The sequence below is a fragment of the Gadus morhua genome, unplaced genomic scaffold (genome assembly GCF_902167405.1).
Source record: "Gadus morhua unplaced genomic scaffold, gadMor3.0, whole genome shotgun sequence".
Taxonomy (NCBI): domain Eukaryota; kingdom Metazoa; phylum Chordata; class Actinopteri; order Gadiformes; family Gadidae; genus Gadus; species Gadus morhua.
The window spans coordinates 67,096-94,970 of NW_021963975.1; the positions used below are offsets into that span (position 1 = coordinate 67,096).

Consider the following 27,875-nt stretch of genomic DNA (forward strand, 5'->3'; position numbering starts at 1 on the left):
TATTTTGTTCTACATCACAATTGCATGCTTTAATAAAGTATTGTAATAGGTCCATGCTACACCTCCTTGTTCGCCCAAGCTAACGTTTTACGCGACACGTCCATTGTCCAGAATAATACCTCGCAGTTTGTTTTTATCCCCATGTCACGCCCAGGCCCGGTTCTACGGGGGTGCATAAGCATGCATTGCACCCCCCAAAAAAATGTTTGCACCCTCAATTAAAAAAAAAAAAAAAAAAAAGATTTTTTTTTATATAAATATGATAAAAATAATAAAATACTTGCTCACAAAATAAATTGTAATGAAACTTGTGACAATTTCCATTAAATACCGTTGAGATATGAGCATCCATCACTCTGACCGCTCAGTGGTGATCTATTTTTGTTGCCGGAAGCAATTTCATTCGTTTATATGATTAAAAAGACAAACAAATCACAATCTATTGTCAATTATTATTATTAACAGTACATTTTGCTAGTATAACCGTTGTATAAAGCAATATCACACTCGAGGTCGCAATGTTGTCGGTTTGTCGCTCTACATCAGCGCTGCTGTGATTGGCCGCCGGCTGGCATCGTGTGTCATGCTTTATTATGTCCATGGTGTCATGCCGGCGTCGTGTGCAAAATGCACGCACCCATATAGTATATCTATGGTGCGCACGGTAGTGACGTTGAACTTCTTCGGCAGCAACAGTTACATATCCGTTGGATATCCAATACATGTATTAAATGTATTATGTTCATAAGAACCCATATTTCTTTTTATTGTATTTATTTACAATTGTGTTAACTTTAAGAGTATTATACTGATTACTTTTGTTCAAAGTTCAAAGTCTGAAAGTGTTCTTTCCTTGTTCAGCTAAAATCTGTTTTATTTTTAAGTGGCAATGTACAATTATTTGTTATGTCAAATATCCTGCCACAATTTATAAAAAATAAACGTTATTTTTGAATTGCAGTCACATGTTTTTTTTTTAGTGTAGAATTCTGTTATTTTTTACACCTCACACATCACACAAATCAAAAACCTATCTCATATTCAAAGCTATCTAAGATATCAATAAGCTAATGTTGCAGCTGAAATGTTCCAACATGTCAGTAGAACTACGCAGAAGTGCTTGTCTATGGTAGGAAAGGCCTGTGTGTAAAAAGCGAAGTCTGAACTGAAGCTGGGTAGCTGGTTTTAGTAGGCCTATAGTACTGGTGCACCCCCTGTAATCTCAGATGCACCCCAAGGCATTCTGTTCTGGAACCGGGCCTGGTCACGCCCACTTTTGGCGGTGGAAACGCGAACCGTGCCGCAACTTTGCGAACCGAACCGAACGCACCCTCCGGTGGAAACGCGCCAAAAGAGAATTTTTCAGCGGGTCACCAGTTGTGTTGATACATACTAGTCGATATAGCCGAGAGAAGTCGCTGTTTTGCATGCTGCAAAACAGCGAAAGCGGGCCCTTGAGACACTGGTCCAGGCCAAGAAGAAAAATAAATAATGGCATACTCCTATTGCCCTGTCCTCCCACCTCTTTTTATTCTTCTCAATATTCGTTCTTAATTTTGTAATAAGTTATGTACCTATTGGGGCTGCCCTTGCACATAATAAATTAATGCTTTGTTCGTAATTGTGCGCAGTCCTGTCATTTTTTTTAGCTTGTGACTAACCCTAATACATTAAAAAATGTAAAAGAAAACTCCCCGGAGTATAAACCTGGAACCCTATAGTGGGTCTGTGTTTTTCTCACGCATCATTCTCACCTTTTTCACCCCGAGCCAGTTTGCATGCCTGCAACTGGGAGAAAGAGGATTTTTTTTTTTATATATCACGGCAAAAGTAGTTTTCAGTGTTCTAGACCTATTATCTGTCATTGTCCAATCAGAATGGTCAGATTCAAGTCGCGTTTCAAATGGTCCCGCCTCTATGGGCGAATTCATCGACGTGGAAAATCGCCCAAGCCTTCTCCGTTGACTCTAATGTTAAAACTTATTTTTTCGGAAATTGAGCCTTCAATGAATTTTCAATGGGGATTTGGGACTCGCCCTAACTTGCTTGCGTCATACGTAACTGAGCAAAGAGCGCGAAGGGATATCTTCGATCGAGTCACTGATTTCAACATGGCAGCAAATGTGCGCAATTCCGTTTAGTCTCTCAAAGGAGTTCCTTTTAGTCGACGATCCAATTCAAAAAAATTGGCATTAAAACAATCAGGACCTCCAAACCTTCCTTCCTTTCTCCAAAGGAGGGATCTCCTGCACCCGAGGATTTTCAACAAATTGGTACGAAAAAAAAAAAAAGCTGGCTAGCAGGTTGTGAAGAAGCTAACGCAGTCCCTCACAACCCCACACCATATATTGTATATAGTTCTCTCTGCAAACCTATGGTGGCATCATGCCTTCAGTGTGTATATTGTATGTAGTTCTCTGCAAACCTATGGTGGCATCATGCCTTCAGTGTGCATATTGTATATAGTTCTCTGCAAACCTATGGTGGCATCATGCCTTCAGTGTGTCTTGAACAACCACACATAAAAGGTTGCACATATTATATTGATATTTTATCGTATTTGTCTCAATGCACACTTAACTGTAGACGGATTTATGAGTGAAGTTACCAACACAATAGATTGTCCGTAACACAGTATACCGGTAATTCCCAATTATTATTGATGTATTTCCACTTTTAATCTTGCTGAATTCTACAAGGCAAATAAATTAAGTAAAAACTTAGTTCCCCGGCTCCATTCGTCTTCATAAGGAAATGTTCTATTTTGTCTTTATTATTTTGTCAGAATGCACCAGAATGCTTCGTTTTTATATAAAAAACACAAAAAAATCTTCGGGGGGAGGAGGGCCCCCAGACTCCCCTACAGGAGTTTGGTTTACAAACTTTCTGCCCCCCCTATAATAAAATTCACCAGCCGCCACTGTGTCTGAACAACCACAAGGATCAACTACTGTCCACTGCATTAAGGCTATTGCAGTAGTGCACTTTATAAGAACACACGCACACAAAAACCAAACCATTTACACTTGATTCGGTTGCCAACTTGAATAATGCACAATTCAATTTTTTGGGGGAAAAGTTTGAAAACTAGAAGTAGGAATCGGTTTACAAATGGTATGGGTCAGTCAAAATCTATATTTATATATTTTAAATCTATATTTATATGTAATAATTGGTCAGAACTCTAGGTACGATGCCAGTATTTCCCACCAGCTATTCTAACATTGACAAACTCTTCAGGGACTTAAATGCACTCAAAGCCTCAAGTATGAAAATGTAAATTGTCTATAGAAGACGATACCTTCAAAGCACTAAACTGGTTGATATTTGTAGCATACGTGCTATATTCTGCTGTTCTCTCCCCTTGCCAACATGCCTGATGCTATCCGACCCCTAGTGTGTAAGGACGTTTTTAATCTATGTACTCTGGATTGATTGTGCGTTCAACGATTTTTTTAACAAATTGTGTATTTGAATTTGTACTTTACATGAAGTTCACTCTTGTTACCCGGGCCAATGTGTCTTTTGAAAGGCCTGCTGTCGTAATCAAAGAGATAAATGCTGTGAGGTCAGAAACGTGAATCGTGCGAAAATACAGTTTTGTATTTGTCCATGTTTGCTTTTGCTTTCTGCTAAATCTTTAAGACATTGCACTTTCTACAATGTATATATTTTACTTTGCCTTATTTTATTTTACGTATGCATTTTATTTCCTCATTTTATTGTATGCTTTCTTTAGCTTTCTGCTAAATCTTAAATAATAAAAAAATAAATAGATTAATTTATTTTACATTGCCATGGCAGGTTGTCAAAGTTGTATGTAAAATAATGGGAATAGGGAAACACAAAACACGTGTGTGTGTGTGTGTGTGTGTGTGTGTGTGTGTGTGTGTGTGTGTGTGTGTGTGTGTGTGTGTGTGTGTGTGTGTGTGTGTGTGTGTGTGTGTGTGTGTGTGTGTGTGTGCGCACGTGAATGTAGTTGCATTTGGAGTGTAATTGTATGTGTGTGAATGAAAATTGCTATTAACATTACTTTCCACAGTTTAACACTGACATCAATGCCACGATCTGAACCCTTAAGTTAATTAATAAGTAGGCACATTGCATTAACTAAGTATGACCTATTTGTATATTGATCAACAAAGTATACGTACGTATACAGATTGTCCAAGGGATGACAACGCCCCTGACTTCACTTATTTCAGTCAAGTATACGGGCAGAAAAGTGGCACACAGGGTTATAATAAGCATACATGTGACACAATCACTAACGGGGATTCATTAATAAAACCACATGGGAGTGACACTTTTGTACAGTGTCAGACATAGGATTGTCCGAACAGTCAAGTTACATGATACATGGCACAAAATGCTTTTGGAACCAACAATTGATTGCATTTTTATCGCTTTTCATTCACTTACATTCAGGGCGTTTAGCAGACGCTTTTATCCAAAGCGACTTACAATAAGAAAAAACGCATCAGAAACCCCAATAATTTCATCAAGCAACCAGATGTAAATTGTGAAGAAAAAATGGGGAGGCGTAGAGAGAGAGAGGGGTATTGGGAGAAGGAGGGAGGGGGGTAGAGAAAGAGAGGGAGGGGAGGTAGAGAGAGAGAAGGGGGGAGGGGTAGAGAGAGGGAGATAGGGAGGGAGGATGAAGGGGGAGGTATGTTAATACCGAGATTAATGATTCCTTATTTATTGAGCTGCACATTAAGGGCTTTCTATGGTTCCATGTACCCGCAAAACCCTCCTTGCGTCCACAAAATTGCTCCCAAAAATTGTAACCTTCAGTCGAGGCGACGCAGGAGCCAGGGCTGTGATTGGTCGGCTTACTAAAACCCAATGCAGAACCATAAAGGTAGAAGACTGCGGGAACGTGGAACCCTAAAAAACCAAGGGCTGTTTATGGTCCCACGTTTACCGTACGCAACGATGACATTTGGTGACATTTGACCTCTGGGGTTGCATTGTTAACAGCAAGTCCATTCCAGCCCTTAGAAAGCAACTTCAATGCATTTTCATTGGGATAACCATTTGCCAATAGCTTTTATTGTAAGTGAAATTACCGACGCAGTCATCATGTAGCCACCTAACCAATTATGTCTGTCCACCAAAATTACTTTATGGATTCCTATTCTGCTTGACCCCCTCATTGCTGCTCTCAGCTATATTTGTTTTTGTTTTTAGCCTTTTCGTTTCGCAATTCACGTTGGAATTTGATTAATCGTTTAGCCCTAGTGCCACGGATAGAGCTGTTCGCTTACAGTGGCTGTGGACCTGTGGTGAGTACATTGCACCTCACCCCCCTAGAGTGTGTGTGTGTGTGTGTGTGTGTGTGTGTGTGTGTGTGTGTGTGTGTGTGTGTGTGTGTGTGTGTGTGTGTGTGTGTGTGTGTGTGTGTGTGTGTGTGCTTTGTGTCGGTGTGCTTGTGTGTGTCTGTCGGAGACTGTTTGTGTGTGTGTGTGTGTGTGTGTGTGTGTGTATGTGTCGGACACTGTGTGTGTGTGTGTGTGTGTGTCAGACTGTTACTGTGCGTACGAGAGAGAGAGAGAGAGAGAGAGAGAGAGAGAGAGACTTTATAACAGTTTTGTGTATCGTAGTCTGTATAATAAGGACATGGTATTTATTCGACTGGTGGGGCTGATTAAATATATTCACCTTTGGCGCCCTCTCCTGGTTGGTAAAGGAAACTCACTTTGCCACCAGCGGTAGAAACACCGTCTGAATGACTCTTCTTACAATACCAAATTGGCTGGCTTCCATTCCAACAAACAGAAGAAACAAAATAATAGGTATGTTGTCTCCCTTTTGGAAATGTTTGTGCGAACGACTGCTCCACTAACCTAGTAGAAAATGAGGTCAGCTCAAACACCCAATGCTTATTATAAAAACATTGAAGCTCTAAATAACACGCATCATAACCCATGATTTAAGACTGTCTGATATTGCCGTACATTCATTTGAGAGAAATTCGAATACTGAAATCAGCTATGTGAAACACCACGTTTATATATTATAGAGAATGAGCTAGCTGATGGAGCAGCGAAAAGGGCTTTAAGAAGGGAAAAGGTGGACGTAAAAGTGAGGCTGGGGTTAACTGAGTGTAGGTCAATCATAAAGAGGAACATCATGGCTGTGTGGCAGGAGGAGTGGGATCGGGAAAAGAAGGGGAGGCATTATTACAGCTTGCAGAAGTCAGTCACAAGGAGCCACTGGGAAAAGAAAGGAGGCATGCAGTCACGATGACCAGACTGAGGTTGGGGCATTGTGGACTAGCATGGGACTTACACAAAATTGGGAAACATGAGGATGGACTGTGTGGGGAGTGGGGAGTGTGGCAAAAACCAAACAGTGGAACATGTCCTGATGGAGTGTGCAGGACTCGCTCTAGAGAGGTTAGGGTTAGGGGAACGGCTGTATGCAGCGGTGGGCATAACACCCGTTACTCTGAGGAGCCTTCTGGGTCCCATGAGGACCAGCGTGGGATTGTAAAAGCTGTGCTGGAATTTATGGCAGCCACTCGACAGATAAAAATGGACTGATTGCGGTTTGGAATTTTGCTTTTGTTTTTATTTTTATTTAATTTTTGTCCTGTGGATGGCAACAATGTGCCGCAAAGGCATAGTCTGCCGGAAATTAAAGGAAGAAGAAGGAGTGTTGTGTGGTGACGGCTGTGTCCCAATTCCTAGGACGCATCCTTCGAAGGCTGCATTCGAAGGATGCGTCGACGCCGATTGCGTCACAGCGTCGCGCCAAGTGCTGTCCCAATTCCAAGGGTCCTTCAAATGCGGCCTACGAATGCAGCCTTCTTTTCCTGGATTTGAAGGATGCATCGGCTGTATCCTTCACGGCCCAACGTATCCCAAGATCCTTCACGGCCCAACGCATCCCTCCCAAGATTCATTGCGCATTCAATCAATGGAGATGGCGGAGAATGGCGGTTTAAGTTCTGCATTTAAATGTAAGTATTGGGTTTCTAGTCACTCGAGTATTTAACGATACAAATGTTAAAAATACAAGGGCCCTTAAAACTTTTTTCATTAAAGTAATATAAGTAAGGTAACGTTACAGTTAGTGACGCTGTAACGTTAACTAAGAACACCCGTTAAGCCCTATAGTTTCAAATTTAAGAGGTTAAAATGGTTATATTTACCGAAATTGTGGCGATTATATAGATAATTTGCTATTCTGTAAGGTTAGATAAATGGACCAACGCGAACACAGGTTGTGGACCCTGGTTTTCAGACCGTAACGTTACAGACGTTGGGATTGATTACACAGTTAACTTGGTTATTTTGCTATTTAAGCTGCTTTGGTTTGGTAGTGTAAAGCAAAACTAATTCTAACATTTGGTTTTGGTTTAGGGGGCCAGCAGCATACTGCTCGATTTATTCTATTGAGGGGGGAGAATGATGAGCTGTTCACCGGGGTGAAATACTCAGCAAGTGTGGCTTGGGGGTAAAGAAACAATCGTTTATTTATATCGTAAGTTAGTTTATAAAAATTATTATAGGCCATTTATATATCTTCATTTGACCATCTTGTAAAGGTTAGTTAAATTAGCCCTCATTAAACAGCAGGACCGATACAACATCCCCAGAAATCGTTTACTACGATGTCCTATTTTGGGTTATTAAAGAAAGAAAGACAAAAAAAAGTCACAGCTCGCATCAGTACTAGACCGCACTAGAAAAACACACAAAGAAAAAGGGTGTTTTGACTTCTACTGGTTGTCTTATTATTATGGGCTTCATATAGGATGAGGGCTAATTTAAATGTAACCTTTACAAGATGGTCAAATATATATATTATAAATGGCCTATTGTTAACATGGGCTATTAACATGATTGATAAATGTGTCTCTTGTTTTCTCTGATTAATAATGTCTCTGTGTTTACTGTTTAGGACAATTCTGGAGAAAATAGGCCTGCAGGGGAAGGTGTCTCCCCCGCAGGCAAAGAAAAACTTTTGCTGAAATTTGTTTTGATACTGCTCTTGTTGTTAACTGCCATGATTGATTTCCTCTGCCTTAGGATTGCAAGTATCCAGGGTCAGGAGAGGGGGTAGGTGGGAAACCCACTGCTGCCACTTGGCCCTGGTTTGTCCCCTTGGATAAGGTATTGTGACATATGCATTCCACCAACCCCCCTGTCCTAATTGCCTCCATCCCTGAGAACACACCAGGGCCAAGTACAGCAAGTACAGCAGTGGTGGATCAGGAGGTTGAGGACAAGATCAGGAGGAGGAAAGACAGCGAGGGCCAAGGTCCAGAAAGAGGGACAGAGAGGAAGACATGTTCCAGAGTCACTCACTATCTTCCGAAAAGGACTCAAGATTCACCTGTTCAGAGTCCACCTCGACTGCATAGCCACCCTCCCCCTTCTGGCAACCATTGTACCCTGTGTTGTATTGTATTATAGTACTTAACTGTGTAGCAACTGCAGTAGCTGCTATCATGGCTGTAACACGGGGAATGGGTTAGCCTAGCGATTGTGGTACTTGCACTTGGTTCTATGAACATCCTTTCTGTACCGACAGCGTTATATTGATGCACTTCTTATGACAAATGTACTTATTGTAAGTCGCTTTGGATAAAATCGTCTGCTAAATGCCCTAAATGTAAATGTAAAATGTCAATGTTCCAGTTAATAAAAGAGGACATGAGGCTACAAAGGGAGGCAGAGGAGAGAAGAGCCCAGGAAAGCAGGGAAAGAATGGATAGGTTTTTCTAAATTTTGGAGCGTTTGGTGGACAAATAACTTATGTTCTGTTATATTTAACACATTGTTTATTATTATTTACATATATTAATTGAAACTTACTTATTTAACTAACTATTTAACTAACTTTTTTGATTAACTATTTATTAAAACCCTTACTAACTTTTTTGTATTGACTAATGTATTCGTATATAACTTATAAAACATATACAACAATAAAACTATTTACAACAAACATTCATGTGACTAATTACAACAATTATTATAAAACTACTGTATACAAAAAAATAATGATCAATAATAATTTTTGTTGGTTTCTTTTTTTCGGGCTGTCCGGTTTAACTTCTGTTTACTAACAGGTCAGTTCAGCTGTCAGGGTTGCTAGGTGACAGGAGCAGCGCGTGGTCACGCAAGTGAAAGGGCGGTAACGGTTTGTTACGTAAACCAGAAATGCTCCGTAGGCTAGACCGTCCCATTTCTTCGGCCTTCGGAGTGTCCTTCGCGGTCTACGAAGGCCGCATCCTTCGAAGGACGCGGTCTACGAAGGATGCGTCCTATGAATTGGGACACTCGCCATGCGTCCGCGCCGATTCATTCACTCCATCTGTTCTGCGCCCACCAAGTAGTTCTCCGACGAAAACTTTGTTAAACCCGAATGAACTAGCATTTTTTCCATTCATTGATCAATTTTATAGCCATTTTATAGTCATGGTTTCGCATAGGGATCAGATCTTGTTCATCGTATTTCTACTTCCGTACTTGGTGCAGCCGGCCGGTGAGTTATATATTGCAATATTAATAATAATTCGATCTCGCTAATGACGCTCATATTTTGGGATGGGATGAGCCTTTACTGGGAGCAAACTGTGCCTGCCTTGTAAAGGCTTTAATCCGTCATTGGGACGAGTGACAGAGAGGAAAAACAACCTGTGTGTGTGTGACGACGCTGAAGTTGGCATCCGATTCGCAGCATCCGATTCGGCTTGAAAACCACTTAGAATCTTCAAATCGGTCCTGATTGAAAACCACTACACCTAGACTCTTCAAATCTGGACTACATTATCACAGTGAGGCTATACATTATGTAAAACATAGTTTCAGATTTGTGAAACCTTTACCCTATTTGTGAAAATGCAATACAGGCTTATTTGAATGTTTTTTAGGGGTCCAGACCGCATTGCATTTTCACAAATAGGTTAAAGGTTTCACAAATCTGAAACTATGTTTTACATAATGTATAGCCTCACTGTGATAATTGAGTCCAGATTTGAAGAGTCTAGGTGTAGTGGTTTTTAATCAGGATCAGTTCTAATGCGGTCTGGACCCCTAAAAAGCATTAAAATGTGCCTTTATTGCATTTTCACAAATAGGGTAAAGGTTTCACAAATCTGAAACTATGTTTTACATAATGTATAGCCTCACTGTGATAATTTAGTCTAGATTTGAAGAGTCTAGGTGTAGTGGTTTTCAATCAGGACCCGTTCTAATGCAGTCTGGACCCCTAAAAAGCATTAAAATGAGCCTGTATTGCATTTTCACAAATAGAAAAAAGGTTTCACAAATCTGTAACTATGTTTATTATAATGTATAGGCTCACTGTGATAATTTAGTCCAGATTTGAAGAGTCTAGGTGTAGTGGTTTTCAATCAGGACCGATTTAAAGTGGACCAGCTGCTGAATCGGATGCTGCGAATCGGATGCCAACTTAAGCGTCGTGTGTGTGTGTGTGTGTGTGTGTGTGTGTGTGTGTGTGTGTGTGTGTGTGTGTGTGTGTGTGTGTGTGTGTGTGTGTGTGTGTGTGTGTGTGTGTGTGTGTGTGTGTGTGTGTGTGTGTGTGTGACAAGGTTCTGAATAATATACTTGGTTCTCATTTGGTTGGTTTTATATTATTTAAAGTTATCTTAAGCAAATGCTATTTAGAGAAGGTAACTGCATTAAAATAATGATTACCTATAATTTGCCCCCCTTGCCCAAATCAAGTTGTGCCACAATAGGTCGCATTTTCACAGTTCATTCTAATGAACAGGGGACATCCTGAAGAAGGGCAGATGTCTACATTTGACATCTGTCTTATTTTTCCTTGTCTAGAGGTCTACATGAGTAAAAGTTGGCTCATCTTACCCCACTCTGCCCTATACGGCTTGAAAGAGATATCTTACCACCTGGTGTGAGTTTGATTAGCCGTTACAAGACATTCTGAAAATCTGCCTCGTCTGACATCACAAATATGCGTGTCCACCTAGATGTATGCTGGATAGACCAGTCTATCAGCTAGAGCTGTACAGTGTAGATACTAGTACTCTACAAGCCTCTAGATAAACATGAATGCATGAGCACCAAGAAACAAACTGGTGCTCCCGTGAGAACCAGATCAAAATTGTTATGCGCACCCCTGGCAATTTCCATGTCACAAAACAACACAGACAGAGACACAGCTGCTGCGTTAGGCTAGCCATGATGATCAAATGCATTGTTGGACATAACATTACTTTTAAAAGTAGCCACGATAGCATTCAAATAAACAAATCATAGCATAGCAATGCAATGAGGTTAAGAGTAGTGTTACGACCCACCCCGTTGGTGTCCAGGGGGAAGGGGGGGGAGCAACAATGAATATAATACCGGGCGTTTAAAGAACAGAAGAGAGCAGAGTTTCAACCATTTATTGCATAAATGAGTTATGTTAACACAGAAAGAACCACAAACAAACAAAACTAACCCTACACTGAGGGAGCAACAAACAACACTAACCCTCCACTGAGGGAGCAAGGCCACGACGAAGAGCCCACATAGCTCCGACTCGCGACCGACAGCGAACCCACTCGGTTCGCCTATCTGGCCCACTGGCCACGTCTGCTCTCATCCCTGCAGCTTAATACCAATCCACGTGATTGCTGAGGGGCTGCAGGTGTGTCTGATCAGTCCGATGGGGAGGGTGATACCTGGAACAGAACAGCAGAGGAAAAACACACACACGTAACAAGTAGATTTAAAATGCCCCACTATCATAGCTGTTCTAATATGGATTAAAGAGTGGTGAGGGAGGAGAGAAGTGGAGGAAAGTGGACAGTGCTATGTTGCACACACTTTATTAGCATATAAGCTAACAGAATAGCAGTTAAGAGAGTCAGTTTGATTGTGCATCAGGTTTTATGTTGAGACTGTTAGATTGTGTTAAACACTCAGGAATGTCTACTGTGCACTGCAGTGTTTTCTTTGCACTACAACTTTTGAATTTTTTGAACAAGAGTTAAGTTGGTACTGTGAAAGAGTAAACAGAATGGCCTTTCATTTTGTATAACAGTGAAACTATTATTTATTTTATTTTGTGTAAAGCAAAAGATTTTTTGCTGTGCAAAAGCAACAGAAAAATAGATCATCGTCCAATTAGTCGTTAGATTAGTCGACTAATCGATAAAATAATCGCCCGATTAATCGTTTAATAAATAATCGTTTACCCCCAGCCTTACTATCAGCCTACCCAGTGGACTGAAGTAAACATTGCTTGTAACGGCTAATCACACTCACACCTGGTGGTATTATATGTCTCCTTTTAAAATATTTTACTTTTGGGTATGACCCACTTTTTAAATGACAAATGACAATAAAACCCTTTGACTTTGTCGGTCGTGGCAATTACTAGCATACTGCTGCTAAACTTTTTGCTCATGCTGTTTTTTTCTTCTTAGAATATCATGCAGTTGGGACCAATGTGACCCTTCAAACCGGGTATGGAGGCAACAACCTAAACAGTGTTGACTGGAACCACGGTGAAAACAATGCTGTGAAGTGGTTCGAGAACAATTTTAAGGCCTACGGCAACTTTGAAGGTAAGTTGCGAGATCTTACCGGTCCAAGTGATGTAGCAGACATGTCCCATGTCGTTAATCGTTAATTATAACTTGTATTTTTGTAGATCGCATATTTCTGAACCGCACCAACGGAGATCTGACCCTCATCGGTGTGAACGACTCAGAGAGTGGGGAATACACCGTATCACTCAACGGCAAAGACAGCGTCACTAAGCACTTTATCAAAGTCATCTGTAAGTATGGGCCATGCGCGTATAGCATTGGATGACTATTTATATAGTAAAATTTAGCAGTTTCCTCCTAGCTGAGTGTAGAGGTGTCCCTGAGCAAGGCGCCTCTCCCTAAAGGTAGGTTGCTGGTTCGATCCCCGGCTCCTAGCTGATTGTCAAGGTGACCCTGAGCAGGGCACCTCACTCTGACTGCTCCCCAAAGGAAGGTTGCTAGTTCGATCCCCGGCTCCTCCTAGCTGAGTGTAACGGTGTCCCTGAGCAAGGCATCTCACCCTAACTGCCACCTTAGGGAAGAAATGCTAGTTCAATCACCGGCTCCTCCTGGCTGACGGCCGAGCCGACCCATCAGGGCGACAGCCAACTTGTAAGGAGCAGTCAGGGTGAGACGCCTCGCTCAGGGACACCTCGACACCCAGCTAGGAGGAGCCGGGGATCCAACTAGCAAACTTCGGGTTACCAGCCAACTCGCCTCTACCTCCTGATCGACTGCCGCCCTGTGACTAACGACTAACTGCGAACGTGTCTCTGTGTACAGACCACGTGCCCGTCCCCACGGTGACGGTGAACTGTTCGCCCGAAGGTGAACTCATGAGGTTCTGTCTCTACACCTGCGCCGGCGACACCAGTCAATCAGAGCCTGTCAGCTACGAGTGGAGCCTCCCCAACGGGACCCTCCTCTCGGCCTCCAACAAGACCATCAATGTCACCATGGTAACCGGGTGTCAGTGCGCCGCCGTTAGGGGTGGGACTAAATATCGTCACGCCGATAAATTGTCGCCCTTCTGCCTGTGATACGAGAATCAACACACTGGCGCCAAATATCGATATAATATTAAATAAATCTATTTATTTTTTGTATTTTTAGGCTGTATTCCTAAAGAGTTATACCTACCGATAATATCGCGATACAGCGATCCTGCGATAACCGCAATATTGTTAACACAATCCGATAACGATGCATCACGATGCATGTCTAACGATGAATACAGAATGACTGTGAAAAGGTAAAGTGCTGATTTCCGTCTTTATTCACAGTCCAAACTGAGTTTTTACTTTTTTCTTTGGCTCAAAACCAAGATGCAGTTGCCTGACTGCTATGTTTAAGGCAGTATGTTTGTATGTTCATCGTTTAATTGCACTATAGGCTTTCTTTTGTATCGTCCTGTTTTGATCAGTATATGCCAATGTTGTTATCAATAAAAAAACATTTGCACAAGGCAAGCCGATGCACTTCTCCATGTTGATAAGAGCATTAAAACGAGAACAATTAATGGGGAAATCAAGGGATTTTTAGCATAGAAAAAACATTTGTGATTAATCGCGATTGCTCGCGATTAATCGCGAGTTAACCGGCATTAATGTGATTAATCGTGATTAATTATTTTAATCGCTTGACAGCGCTAGTTAAATCAATTAAAAATAGGAAAATATTAGATATTTGGCGCCAGTCTATCGATTCTCATATCGCACAAAGTAGGGCGACGATATATCGCTGTATCAATATTTTGTCCCAGCCCTAGTCAGTTGGGCTCCGTTCCAACTATGGCTCCCTGGCCACAACCCTTCCTCTTGGGTAGGGCTCCATTCCAACTGTGGCTCTTCTTTTTCCCCCCACTCTCCTAGGAGTCTCTGACCGGCCCTCATGATCAGTTGTTATGTACCATGAAGAACCCTGTGAACAACGCCACGGCCACCGTCATGTCCCCCCCCAGAAGCACGGCCCTGGCCACCACCACCACGCCCCACCCCACCAGCACGGCCCCGCCCACCACCAGCACGGCCCCACCCACCAGCAAGGCCCCGCCCACCACCAGCACGGCCCCACCCACCAGCACGGCCCCGCCCACCACCAGCACGGCCCCACCCACCAGCACGGCCCCCCCCAGCACGGCCCCCCCCAGCCCGCCTGCGGAGCGCAACGGTTGTATGTACACTTTCCTCCTCCTTCATCCTAATGTGAGCGATGCTGTTTTAGCTTGTTTAGCTTTATAACCTGCACTGCACTTTCGGGCTTCCCTGAGCGAGACGCCTCACCCTAACGGCTCCTGACGAGTTAGCTGTTGCCCTGAGGGGTCGACTCCACTGTGTGTGTGTGTGGGTGTGGGTGTGGGGGTGGGTGTGTGTGTGTGTGGCAGTATTGTCAAGTGCTTTGAGTGGCCACTGGTTAGAACAGAGCTGTATAAATGCAGTCCATTTAGCATTTTAGAAACGTGCTTTGCATGCAATTTATATTTTTCTTTGTCGGATGTCTTGTCTATCCATAGATTTTGTTAGCACCGTGATCTTGGCGGTGATCTTGGCGGTGATCTTGGCGGCAATAATTGCAGTTATCTGCGTTCACAAGCACATGACAGGTGCGTATTGCACATGGTTTCATTCATAGAGTGTTCTTTGAGTTGTTTTGTATCTCCCATTCGTTTGAACTCTTGATTGTTTGTGCCAAATGAAATTGTTTTATGAGATTTGTTCTTGTCTTCAAGGGGTCTGGATCTGGAAAAAAGGTCAGAAACTTAAATACCACTTAAATCCTATTGCATTTACATTCAGGGCGTTTAGCAGACGCTTTCATCCAAAGGGACTTACAATAAGTACATTTGTCAGAAGAAAGAAACAACAATATCTCGCTGTCGGAGCAGTAAGGATGTTCATAGAACCCAGTGCCAATCACTTACAATCACTAGGTTAACCCATTCCCCTTACACAACAAAGCTAGGATACGATGCTAAGTACTATTTTTAAGTAACATACAATAAGTGCGTACATAAAGTGCCAGGACGTACAAACATACAATAAGTGCGTACAAGTACAACAATAATAGCAGTGGTACAAGTACCACTGCTATTATCATTATGATGCACCATGTCTGACTATGTACCAACTGTTTCACCTACTGCATTTGAGTTGCCATGAAGTCAACTAAAACCTCTCTCACATTTGCATATCCTCGTGTTTAAAGATCAGTTCACTCTTTCTAAATTGATTATTTGTACATCTTTCATTAGTTTGCTTTAAGGTGAGATTGCAACACAGTCTCACTCCGAGAACGTCAAATACCGACTGTTGGCAAAGGCCCTTTAGCGTCGGTGACTGACGGGAAAGGTACCCTTTTTATTCGGTCGGTGACGGTAAAGGTACCCTTCGGCGTCTTCTGCATACGGAATGGGGGGTGCCTCACTACGTCTCTAATAGACGATGTGAGCATCTTTCCTATTGGATAGTTTTTTAGGATATTCTTCTGTGAAAATGGCGGACATACTTTTTATCCTGGGTGGAAAATATGATATTTTAGAATAGTTACACCATTAAAAGTGTTTATGTAAACATTTTTAGCGAGAAATGTGCATTTTACTTTCATAATCGTCGTTCGGCGAATGTGAAGGATGTTTGGTTTGATAGATATGACGAAGAATATTTCATCGGGCGATAATGGCCGGCGTACAGGCATCCCGGGCTCACGAAAATAGGTGACACTGTCACGTTATTTAATCTATTGAAACGTGATCAGGTACACGTATTTTCTAAATGTTCGTGTCAAAAAGCAAAATTTTCAAACTCATGCATATCAATTGGAAGTATTTGTCGTGATTTGTCACTAAGCACGACTTCCATCTAAGGTTCTGTCCGGGAGCTTTCTCCCTATTGTCCCTTAAGGAGCTCCGTACAGAACATTTATTGTTAAAAATTGTCTGTGATAACTAAGAATATGACAGCTTTTCCAGTCTCACCAATATGCGCACAGATCGCACGGTTTGACACTTTCAAGATGCGTGCAGTAGCCTACATACGCCAAATGACCATTTCGTGTGCATACGATACGCAAAACCCAGCATTAACTACTGTGGAGGGCGGATACGTCCATTTCGCGTGCATATGATACGAAAAACCCAGCATTAACTGAATGGGAGATGCAATATTTTAGGACAGATTCACCATTTAACGTGTTTCTAATGACATTTCTAGCGAGAAATGTACTTTTCCCTTGAATAATCCTCAGTCAGTGAATGTGTATGATCTTTATTAATCTTTATTATCTGAATGGGAAATGCAGCTCACGTGTTTCCTGCTTTTGTGTTATTAAACCGTTACTTTATGTAACTTTTAATGATATCATCTTGTTAGAAACACGTACGTTTTCGTGAACACTGGATTACGTCGCATTTCAACATAAAATAGCGTGTTATACACACACACGCACACACACACACACACACACACACACACACACACACACACACACACACACACACACACACACACACACACACACACACACACACACACACACACACACACACTGCATTTCGCTGCCAAATATATAAATACTAAGGCAGAATAAAGAATAAATTAATTCATTATCATTCAACTTCAACATGCGTTATTACAGTATAGTGGTGGAGGGATGACGTGTGTTGGCCAACCCGGAAGTGAGCGTCGCCCTGGGTTCCCTTGACAAAAAGCCAACGGGTTTTTCCATTTGATTTTGGATTATTGCAGAAAAATTAGCATCTTTGAAGCACCTCCTCAAAAACTGAAAATAAATAAAAATAACTGTGCTCCAAAGAAAGAAATGTAAACCAATGCATTCCGAATCGGAGTGTTTCTCCGATTTTTCCATGCTACACAGAACGAAATGTAAACCCATGCAAATAAAGACTTCATGGTCATAATCATTTAAATATCATTAATCTCCTGAGGGTGGTATTCTATTTTTTTCAACGGGGCTGAATCCAGTCACTTGACCGTCATGGTTGCTATGGTGGTTGCTATCCACCAGCCCCTCTAATCCTTACATGGCTCTAAAAACCACGCGGCAAATGAGCTGCCGTGATTTGTGTTGTTTTTGTCGTAAACTAGTGTCCGATGGTTAAAAAATAGACGGATATTCCAAGGTGTCCTTAAAAGGCAGCTTGGATGTTTTTATTTTCTGCAGTTTAGACTTCTTCTATAACCTATTTTTGAAAGCAAAACACCAAGCTCATTGATTTAACGAGGCAGGGTTATTTGTTTTATTTATTAAATAAATATTTATGAGAGGTCATTCCTTCTCCTGAGTTTTCTTCCTATTTATGTCTAGTGTACAACCCTACTGTCCACAAACATCACCCCCCCCCTCCCCATATGGATTTGGAGAATTGTTGCCACGTCCCAGTGGTGGAGGTATCATATATATGAAAGAGGGCATTCAATTATACTACAATGATCAATTAGGAGGCCGAAGCCCTAAAGGAAGTGATGCAATAGGTGACTGGGTCGACGACATTTAAGTAAGCTTTACTTTGAGGTCTCTTATATATCAAAGGGGGTCTCAAAGGACGCATACGCTTCAACCTGTGGCTCCGGTCCTACAGGAAATGACTCAGCAAGTGCTCCATCTCGTTGCACCTGCACCCAGCGGCTCGCTTGCAAGATTTTGGCCTGAAGTTATTCCCAGACCTACACCGTAGCCATCCAACCTGCATATCTGAGAATCAGGCCTCTCTTTAATAATGACAAAATGTATGAGAGAAATACACATTAACTTTTGACTCATAAGCGGCGTGGTGCCGGCTCCTTTTGACCTTTTGACCCCAGACTTCTGGGGGAATAGCTGAATCAATTCATTAGTCAATCAAAAGCATGTAAATATCTTCCCGGTGACGTAAGAGGGAGAACAAGGTGTCCTTCAACATCTACGCTTCCAGGCGATTGCAACGGTGCCACACATGAGCATATTCGAACATGTTTAATGGTAGTAATTAGCTGTCGAAATTGGAGGCCTTAATCAATAATGAGCAGCTATTGATTTGCTTCCCGATAGAAATTTGTGACAAATGACATGTTATTTAGCCTCTACACGTTGAGTTGAGTCCAATGACACCAAGCATGACACTCTAGAAAATGGTAACATGTATTTTACATGGTACACCTAGGTCTAGGACATGATCTCGGTGTAGCAAGAGGGCGAGCTTGATCTCATTGGACTCAGCTTAACGTGTAGATGCTAAATAACATGTAATTTGTCAAAAATCTCCATCGGGAAGCAAATCTATAGCTGGTCATTATTGATAAAGGCCTCCAAAATCGACAGCTAATTACTACCCCGAAACATATTCAAATATGATCATGTGTGGCACTGTTGCAATCGCCTCGAAACGTAGATGTCAAAGGACACCTTGTTTGCTCCGTTACGTAACCGGGAAGATATTTTCATACTTCTAATGAATTGATTCATATTTTAAGGTTCTCGGAGTGAGACTTTAAGCGGCTGCAGCAGAAGTGTTGAGACGAAAGATGATATCAAGACATTTATAGAATATTCACATTCACATTATGATTCTTCGTCATAACATCCGACCAAACATCCTTTACAGTCACCAAGCGAGGATTATGAAAGTCCAGGCCCCCCCTTCCGGCACTCAAGGTCCGACTGGGCCAAGTTTAGGGCAGGAAGGGCCCCCCATTCCGGCCCTCGGGGTCCGACCGGGCCAAGTTTCGGTGCGGGGGTCCCAGTTAGGCCTTAGAATAAGGTATTCAAATTTCAGGGCGGTAGGACCTTCCTATCTCAAAAACTGTTTTTCCACCACTTCTCCTCTGAACCATTAGGTCTTGCAGGTAACACTTCTGAGGGGCTTTGTCCAAATGACAGTCCATTTGGGAAAACTTTTTTTCTCTAAGGGCTAGAACTCCAAATCTCGGATATGTCGTTCTCGGGGCCCCGGGAAATGTGTGTAAACATTTTAGCATCCCTAGCTATCTCGAAAAGGCCGGAAAAGGGGTGTGACCTCCCACAGTACGGTAAATGTACATAAGACAGAGGTTAGTTTCTAGTCCCCATTTTTTGTGGGATGGAGGTGTACATTTGTGGCTTAAGGTGTGTAGTCACAGCTGGCCTGTGGCCACGTTTTTGAAGTCTGGGGTCAAAAGGTCAAAAGGAGCCGGCACCACGCCGCTTATGAGATAACAAAAAGTGAATGTGTATTTCTCTAATAGCTTTTTGTCATTATTAAAGAGAAGCCTGATTCTAAGATATGCGTGTTGGATGGCTAGGGTGTAGGTCTGGGAAGAACTTCAGGCCAAAATCTTGCAAGTGAGCCGCTGGGTGCAGGTGCAACGAGATGGAGCACTTGCTGAGTCATTTCCTGTAGGGCTGGAGCCACAGGTTGAAGCGTATGCGTCCTTTGAGACCCCCTTTGATATATATGAGACCTCAAAGTAAAGCATACTTAAATGTTGTCGACCCAGTCACCTATTGCATCACTTCCTTTAGGGCTTCGGCCTAAAGGACAAAGCCCCTCAGATGTGTTACCTGCAAGACCTAATGGTTCAGAATGTGGTGGAAAAACAGTTTTTGAGATAGGAAGGTCCTACCGCCCTGAAATTTGAATACCTTATTCTAAGGCCTAACTGGGACCCCCGCACCGAAACTTGGCCCGGTCGGACCCCGAGGGCCGGAATGGGGGGCCCTTCCTGCCCTAAACTTGGCCCAGTCGGACCTTGAGTGCCGGAAGGGGGGGCCTGGACTTTCATAATCCTCGCTTGGTGACTGTAAAGGATGTTTGGTCGGATGTTATGACGAAGAATCATAATGTGAATGTGAATATTCTATAAATGTCTTGATATCATCTTTCGTCTCAACACTTCTGCTGCAGCCGCTTAAAGTCTCACTCCGAGAACCTTAAAATATGAATCAATTCATTAGAAGTATGAAAATATCTTCCCGGTTACGTAACGGAGCAAACAAGGTGTCCTTTGACATCTACGTTTCGAGGCGATTGCAACAGTGCCACACATGATCATATTTGAATATGTTTCGGGGTAGTAATTAGCTGTCGATTTTGGAGGCCTTTATCAATAATGACCAGCTATAGATTTGCTTCCCGATGGAGATTTTTGACAAATTACATGTTATTTAGCATCTACACGTTAAGCTGAGTCCAATGAGATCAAGCTCGCCCTCTTGCTACACCGAGATCATGTCCTAGACCTAGGTGTACCATGTAAAATACATGTTACCATTTTCTAGAGTGTCATGCTTGGTGTCATTGGACTCAACTCAACGTGTAGAGGCTAAATAACATGTCATTTGTCACAAATTTCTATCGGGAAGCAAATCAATAGCTGCTCATTATTGATTAAGGCCTCCAATTTCGACAGCTAATTACTACCATTAAACATGTTCGAATATGCTCATGTGTGGCACCGTTGCAATCGCCTGGAAGCGTAGATGTTGAAGGACACCTTGTTCTCCCTCTTACGTCACCGGGAAGATATTTACATGCTTTTGATTGACTAATGAATTGATTCAGCTATTCCCCCAGAAGTCTGGGGTCAAAAGGTCAAAAGGAGCCGGCACCACGCCGCTTATGAGTCAAAAGTTAATGTGTATTTCTCTCATACATTTTGTCATTATTAAAGAGAGGCCTGATTCTCAGATATGCAGGTTGGATGGCTACGGTGTAGGTCTGGGAATAACTTCAGGCCAAAATCTTGCAAGCGAGCCGCTGGGTGCAGGTGCAACGAGATGGAGCACTTGCTGAGTCATTTCCTGTAGGACCGGAGCCACAGGTTGAAGCGTATGCGTCCTTTGAGACCCCCTTTGATATATAAGAGACCTCAAAGTAAAGCTTACTTAAATGTCGTCGACCCAGTCACCTATTGCATCACTTCCTTTAGGGCTTCGGCCTCCTAATTGATCATTGTAGTATAATTGAATTCCCTCTTTCATATATATGATACCTCCACCACTGGGACGTGGCAACAATTCTCCAAATCCATATGGGGAGGGGGGGGGTGATGTTTGTGGACAGTAGGGTTGTACACTAGACATAAATAGGAAGAAAACTCAGGAGAAGGAATGACCTCTCATAAATATTTATTTAATAAATAAAACAAATAACCCTGCCTCGTTAAATCAATGAGCTTGGTGTTTTGCTTTCAAAAATAGGTTATAGAAGAAGTCTAAACTGCAGAAAATAAAAACATCCAAGCTGCCTTTTAAGGACACCTTGGAATATCCGTCTATTTTTTAACCATCGGACACTAGTTTACGACAAAAACAACACAAATCACGGCAGCTCATTTGCCGCGTGGTTTTTAGAGCCATGTAAGGATTAGAGGGGCTGGTGGATAGCAACCACCATAGCAACCATGACGGTCAAGTGACTGGATTCAGCCCCGTTGAAAAAAATAGAATACCACCCTCAGGAGATTAATGATATTTAAATGATTATGACCATGAAGTCTTTATTTGCATGGGTTTACATTTCGTTCTGTGTAGCATGGAAAAATCGGAGAAACACTCCGATTCGGAATGCATTGGTTTACATTTCTTTCTTTGGAGCACAGTTATTTTTATTTATTTTCAGTTTTTGAGGAGGTGCTTCAAAGATGCTAATTTTTCTGCAATAATCCAAAATCAAATGGAAAAACCCGTTGGCTTTTTGTCAAGGGAACCCAGGGCGACGCTCACTTCCGGGTTGGCCAACACACGTCATCCCTCCACCACTATACTGTAATAACGCATGTTGAAGTTGAATGATAATGAATTAATTTATTCTTTATTCTGCCTTAGTATTTATATATTTGGCAGCGAAATGCAGTGTGTGTGTGTGTGTGTGTGTGTGTGTGTGTGTGTGTGTGTGTGTGTGTGTGTGTGTGTGTGTGTGTGTGTGTGTGTGTGTGTGTGTGTGTGTGTGTGTGTGTGCGTGTGTGTGTATAACACGCTATTTTATGTTGAAATGCGACGTAATCCAGTGTTCACGAAAACGTACGTGTTTCTAACAAGATGATATCATTAAAAGTTACATAAAGTAACGGTTTAATAACACAAAAGCAGGAAACACGTGAGCTGCATTTCCCATTCAGATAATAAAGATTAATAAAGATCATACACATTCACTGACTGAGGATTATTCAAGGGAAAAGTACATTTCTCGCTAGAAATGTCATTAGAAACACGTTAAATGGTGAATCTGTCCTAAAATATTGCATCTCCCATTCAGTTAATGCTGGGTTTTTCGTATCATATGCACGCGAAATGGACGTATCCGCCCTCCACAGTAGTTAATGCTGGGTTTTGCGTATCGTATGCACACGAAATGGTCATTTGGCGTATGTAGGCTACTGCACGCATCTTGAAAGTGTCAAACCGTGCGATCTGTGCGCATATTGGTGAGACTGGAAAAGCTGTCATATTCTTAGTTATCACAGACAATTTTTAACAATAAATGTTCTGTACGGAGCTCCTTAAGGGACAATAGGGAGAAAGCTCCCGGACAGAACCTTAGATGGAAGTCGTGCTTAGTGACAAATCACGACAAATACTTCCAATTGATATGCATGAGTTTGAAAATTTTGCTTTTTGACACGAACATTTAGAAAATACGTGTACCTGATCACGTTTCAATAGATTAAATAACGTGACAGTGTCACCTATTTTCGTGAGCCCGGGATGCCTGTACGCCGGCCATTATCGCCCGATGAAATATTCTTCGTCATATCTATCAAACCAAACATCCTTCACATTCGCCGAACGACGATTATGAAAGTAAAATGCACATTTCTCGCTAAAAATGTTTACATAAACACTTTTAATGGTGTAACTATTCTAAAATATCATATTTTCCACCCAGGATAAAAAGTATGTCCGCCATTTTCACAGAAGAATATCCTAAAAAACTATCCAATAGGAAAGATGCTCACATCGTCTATTAGAGACGTAGTGAGGCACCCCCCATTCCGTATGCAGAAGACGCCGAAGGGTACCTTTACCGTCACCGACCGAATAAAAAGGGTACCTTTCCCGTCAGTCACCGACGCTAAAGGGCCTTTGCCAACAGTCGGTATTTGACGTTCTCGGAGTGAGACTGTGTTGGAGATTGAGTATCAGTTTTATGTATTTTATGTATCGCAGCTCTTAATTTGTATCATGACCAAGACTATAATACATTATTAGGCGAGTGCTGCATGCAGCACTCAACTATTGTTCTTCTTAGGTTTCTTTCTTTCTTTCTTTCTTTCTTTCTTTCTTTCTTTCTTTCTTTCTTTCTTTCTTTCTTTCTTTCTTTCTTTCTTTCTTTCTTTCTTTCTTTCTTTCTTTCTTTCTTATTCTCTACAAACTTTGGGACCTATCTATCTCCTTCCTCAATTTTTCACCTAGAGACTTAAAATATTCAGAATAGCTCGGAATCGCCCGCTTCTTTTCAGATTTTTAAAATATTATCTTTTTTTTAACATGGGAGTCATGGGAGTCCTCTGGTACTTCAACTGTAGAAGTAACGTAACTAAATCGATTTTCAACCGTTTATCTTCGTTCAAACCATTTAACAACACACTTGTATCTTCCATAATATCTAAATGGAATTTCGATATCATTTCAACTTTCTTCTGAATCAGTTTTAGATTCATACCGCTTCGTTTTCAGCTGTTTTCATTGAAGACCTCTGCCCATTCTGATACACCTACTTCTTATGACATCGTAACTAAATCCTTTTTCAACCGTTTACCATCGTTCAAACCATCAAACAAATCCACACACAAACTGAATTTCGATAGCGTTTATACTTTTTTCAGAATCACAGTTTTAGTTTCAAACCGGCATCATTTTCAGTTGCTTATAATAATTTTGGTAACCATAGCAACGCCGGTAAACAAACACCGCAAAGCACAATCCCTACAAAGCTCCCTGCGCTACGGCCATCCGGAGGCGCAGAGCTTTTGGCCGTGATATATTTAAGCAATAGTTCACGAAAGGCTGTGGTATATGCTCATTATACAACTGTTAGGGGCGTTGTCCGGCCCCGACGCGCAGCGGAGGGCCGGCGACCCCCTTCAAAAACCAAGAAAGTCGAAGTAGCCGTTTTATTAAAGAATACAAAAAAGTAGTCCCTCCTGGCTGCCTTCAAAATGCACGACGGTCGCTATGCAACACACTTTAGCGTCCCTCCGAGAGAAGGCTAGAGCGGTTCGCCGGCAATTTATCCTATGGAGCAGTTCACTCGCCGTGTGCCTAAGCTTTCGTTAGTCTCTCCATCGCCTTGCTCACTCCCGGAGTAACAACATTTACACCCTCTCCATCATTCAAAATATTTTTTACTTTGCAACTGTTTCTACTTCCAGGCGCGGAGTGATATGCAAACTTTCACAAAATGATCGGGCGTCATAGCAGTTATGTATACGCTCATTATACAACAGTTAAGAACCAATCAGATCGCTGGATTTAAGCCACCCGTTGTATAAATGATAATATAATACTATTATATTATCTCTCACACACACGCGCACGCACGCAGTGACGTTTCACAATCCCGCTGAATGCTTCGCGCTTTTCATTCAGCGGTCACTTTAATTGTTTCCAACCATTTACATTTTCTTAAATGGTGTGCATGTTAACATTGTTTACTCCATTTAGACTCGAATTCAAAGTTCAAATCCCTTCACTTGATCCCTTCACTTGCCATTTAACATCTCTTTATGTCTTAAACTATCTTTATTAAAACATATTTTCAACCTCACTTTGCACTACATGAACTCACTGCATTTTCTGCAGGAAATGCATTTTCTAGTTGTAATTGGAATCGCTACTGATGCTAATTAATGTACATATACTATACACATAAACTGTTACTTTTTTTATCCATTTTTCTAGAAATCTGGGAGAAACGAAAGGATGAAAGGAATGGTACGTCTTCATTTGAGTGATTGAACTCTCTACTCATTTACATTTAGGAGATTTTTGCTGATGGTTTTATCCAAGACTTATCTTCACTCTGTTCCAGGGTCTTCCAAAGCTGGGACGAATGGATCTCCGGAACGCCTGCTTAACGAGTACCAGTTGTAAGTCAATTTTTAGTTTTATCGGACTTCGGGGGGAGTTTGCAGCACCTTAAACGATTTATAAAAGCCCAATTCTTATCAGAGCAGAACCGAATCAGTGCTGATGACACACACCCACACACCCCCACACCCCCCCCCACACACACACACACACACACACACACACACACACACACACACACTGTTAGGGCTTAATTGATGCTACGCTAGGTAGCTGGATTGTGGGAATGACAGGATTGTGTCTGACAAAGTTCTCAACATTTTAACACTTCCTTCTCGTTTATCAGGAAGAACTTGGAACTCAACGGGGCCAGGAAGCATGGGGATACTATCTGAACAGGGGTGGATGGTGTATAGGGGCGGTTTGGGCGACGCACTACCAACTGGGAGAAAGTTTTTTTTATTTATTTTTTTATCACGGCAAAAGTAGTTTTCAGTGTTCTAGACCTATTATCTGTCATTGTCCAATCAGAATCGTCAGATTCAAGTCGCGTTTCAAATGGTCCCGCCTCTATGGGCGAATTCATCGACGTGGAAAATCGCCCAAGCCTTCTCCTTGACTCAAATGTGAAAACTTATTTTTTCGGAAATTGAGCCTTCAATGAATTTTCAATGGGGATTTGGGACTCGCCCTAACGTGCTTGCGTCATACGTAACTGAGCAAAGAGCGCGAAGGGAAGGGATATCTTCGATCGAGTCACTGATTTCAACATGGCAGCAAATGTGCGCAATTCCGTTTCGTCTCTCAAAGGAGTTCCTTTTAGTCGACGATCCAATTCAGAAAAATTGGCATTAAAACAATCAGGACCTCCAAACCTTCCTTCCTTTCTACAAAGGAGGGATCTCCTACACCCGAGGATTTTCAACAAATTGGTACGAAAAAAAAAAAGCTGGCTAGCAGGTTTTGAAGAAGCTAACACAGTCCCTCACAACCCCACACTTTATATATTGTCTATAGTTCTCTCTTTAAACCTATGGTGGCATCATGCCTTCAGTGTGCATATTGTAAATAGTTCTCTGCAAACCTATGGTGGCATCATGCCTTCAGTGTGCATATTGTATATAGTTCTCTGCAAACCTAGGGTGGCATCATGCCTTCAGTGTGTCTTGAACAACCACACATAAAAGGTTGCACATATTATATTGATATTTTATCGTATTTGTCTAAATGCACACTTAACTGTAGACGGATTTATGAGTGAAGTTACCAACACAATAGATTGTCCGTAACACACTATTCACAATTATTATTGATGTATTTCCACTTTTAATCTTGCTGAATTCTACAAGGCAAATAAATTAAGTAAAAACGTATTTCCCCGGCCCCATTCGTCTTCATAAGGAAATGTTCTATTCTGTCTTTATTATTTTGTCAGAATGCACCAGAATGCTTCGTTTTTATATAAAAAACACAAAAAAATCTTCGGGGGAGGAGGGCCCCCAGACCCCCCTACAGGGGTTTGGTTTACAAACTTTCTGCCCCCCTTATGATAAAATTCACCAGCCGCCACTGTGTCTGAACAACCACAAGGATCAACTACTATCCACTGCATTAAGGCTATTGCAGTAGTGCACTTTATAAGAACACACGCACACAAAAACCAAACCATTTACACTTGATTCGGTTGCCAAATTGAATAATGCACAATTCAATTTTTTGGGGGAAAAGTTTGAAAACTAGAAGTAGGAATCGGTTTACAAATGGTATGTGTCAGTCAAAATCTATATTTAGATATTTTAAATCTACGATGCCAGTATTTCCCACCAGCTAACCCTTTTTTTAACAAATTGTGTATTTGAATTTGTACTTTACATGAAGTTAACTCTTGTTACCCGTTACTTGTTACAGTTTTGTATTTTTTATATTTGTCCATTTTTGCTTTTGCTTTCTGCTAAATCTTTAAGACATTGCACTTTCTACAATGTATATATTTTACTTTGCCCTTTATTTTACCTCTCCATTTTATTTCCTCATTTTATTGTATGCTTTCTTTAGCTTTCTGCTAAATCTTAAATAATAAAAAAATAAATGGATTAATTTATTTTACATTGCCATGGCAGGTTGTCAAAGTTGTATGTAAAATAATGGGAATAGGGAAACACAAAACACGTGTGTGTGTGTGTGTGTGTGTGTGTGTGTGTGTGTGTGTGTGTGTGTGTGTGTGTGTGTGTGTGTGTGTGTGTGTGTGTGTGTGTGTGTGTGTGTGTGAGCGCACGTGAATGTAGTTGCATTTGGAGTGTAATTGTGTGTGTGTGAATGAAAATTGCTATTAACTTTACTTTCCACAGTTTAA

The 27,875-nt window shown here is 41.7% G+C and overlaps 1 protein-coding gene and 1 long non-coding RNA gene across 3 annotated transcripts; both read left to right on the forward strand.

Moving 5' to 3' along the window:
• The first annotated feature begins 6,764 nt into the window (after nt 1-6,764).
• On the forward strand, nt 6,765-8,196 carry LOC115538434 (uncharacterized). Its single transcript, XR_003975315.1, has 2 exons — nt 6,765-6,967; nt 8,040-8,196. It is a non-coding gene; the product is annotated as an uncharacterized LOC115538434 (long non-coding RNA).
• Nucleotides 8,197-9,211: 1,015 nt separating this feature from the next.
• LOC115538439 (low-density lipoprotein receptor-related protein 8) lies at nt 9,212-27,623 on the forward strand. Of its 2 annotated transcripts, XM_030349999.1 has the most exons (10): nt 9,214-9,501; nt 12,416-12,556; nt 12,643-12,771; nt 13,304-13,479; nt 14,392-14,692; nt 15,033-15,122; nt 15,249-15,269; nt 25,394-25,426; nt 25,524-25,581; nt 25,869-27,623. In XM_030349999.1, the coding sequence occupies exons 1-10, from the start codon at nt 9,435-9,437 to the stop codon at nt 25,915-25,917; spliced, it is 1,065 nt and encodes a 354-aa protein (XP_030205859.1). In that variant the 5' UTR covers nt 9,214-9,434; the 3' UTR covers nt 25,918-27,623. The 2 variants fall into 2 exon arrangements, with proteins under 2 accessions (XP_030205858.1, XP_030205859.1); XM_030349998.1 differs by lacking the exons at nt 25,394-25,426; nt 25,524-25,581; nt 25,869-27,623 and having other exon boundaries at nt 9,212-9,501; nt 15,249-15,469.
• Nucleotides 27,624-27,875: the final 252 nt, after the last annotated feature.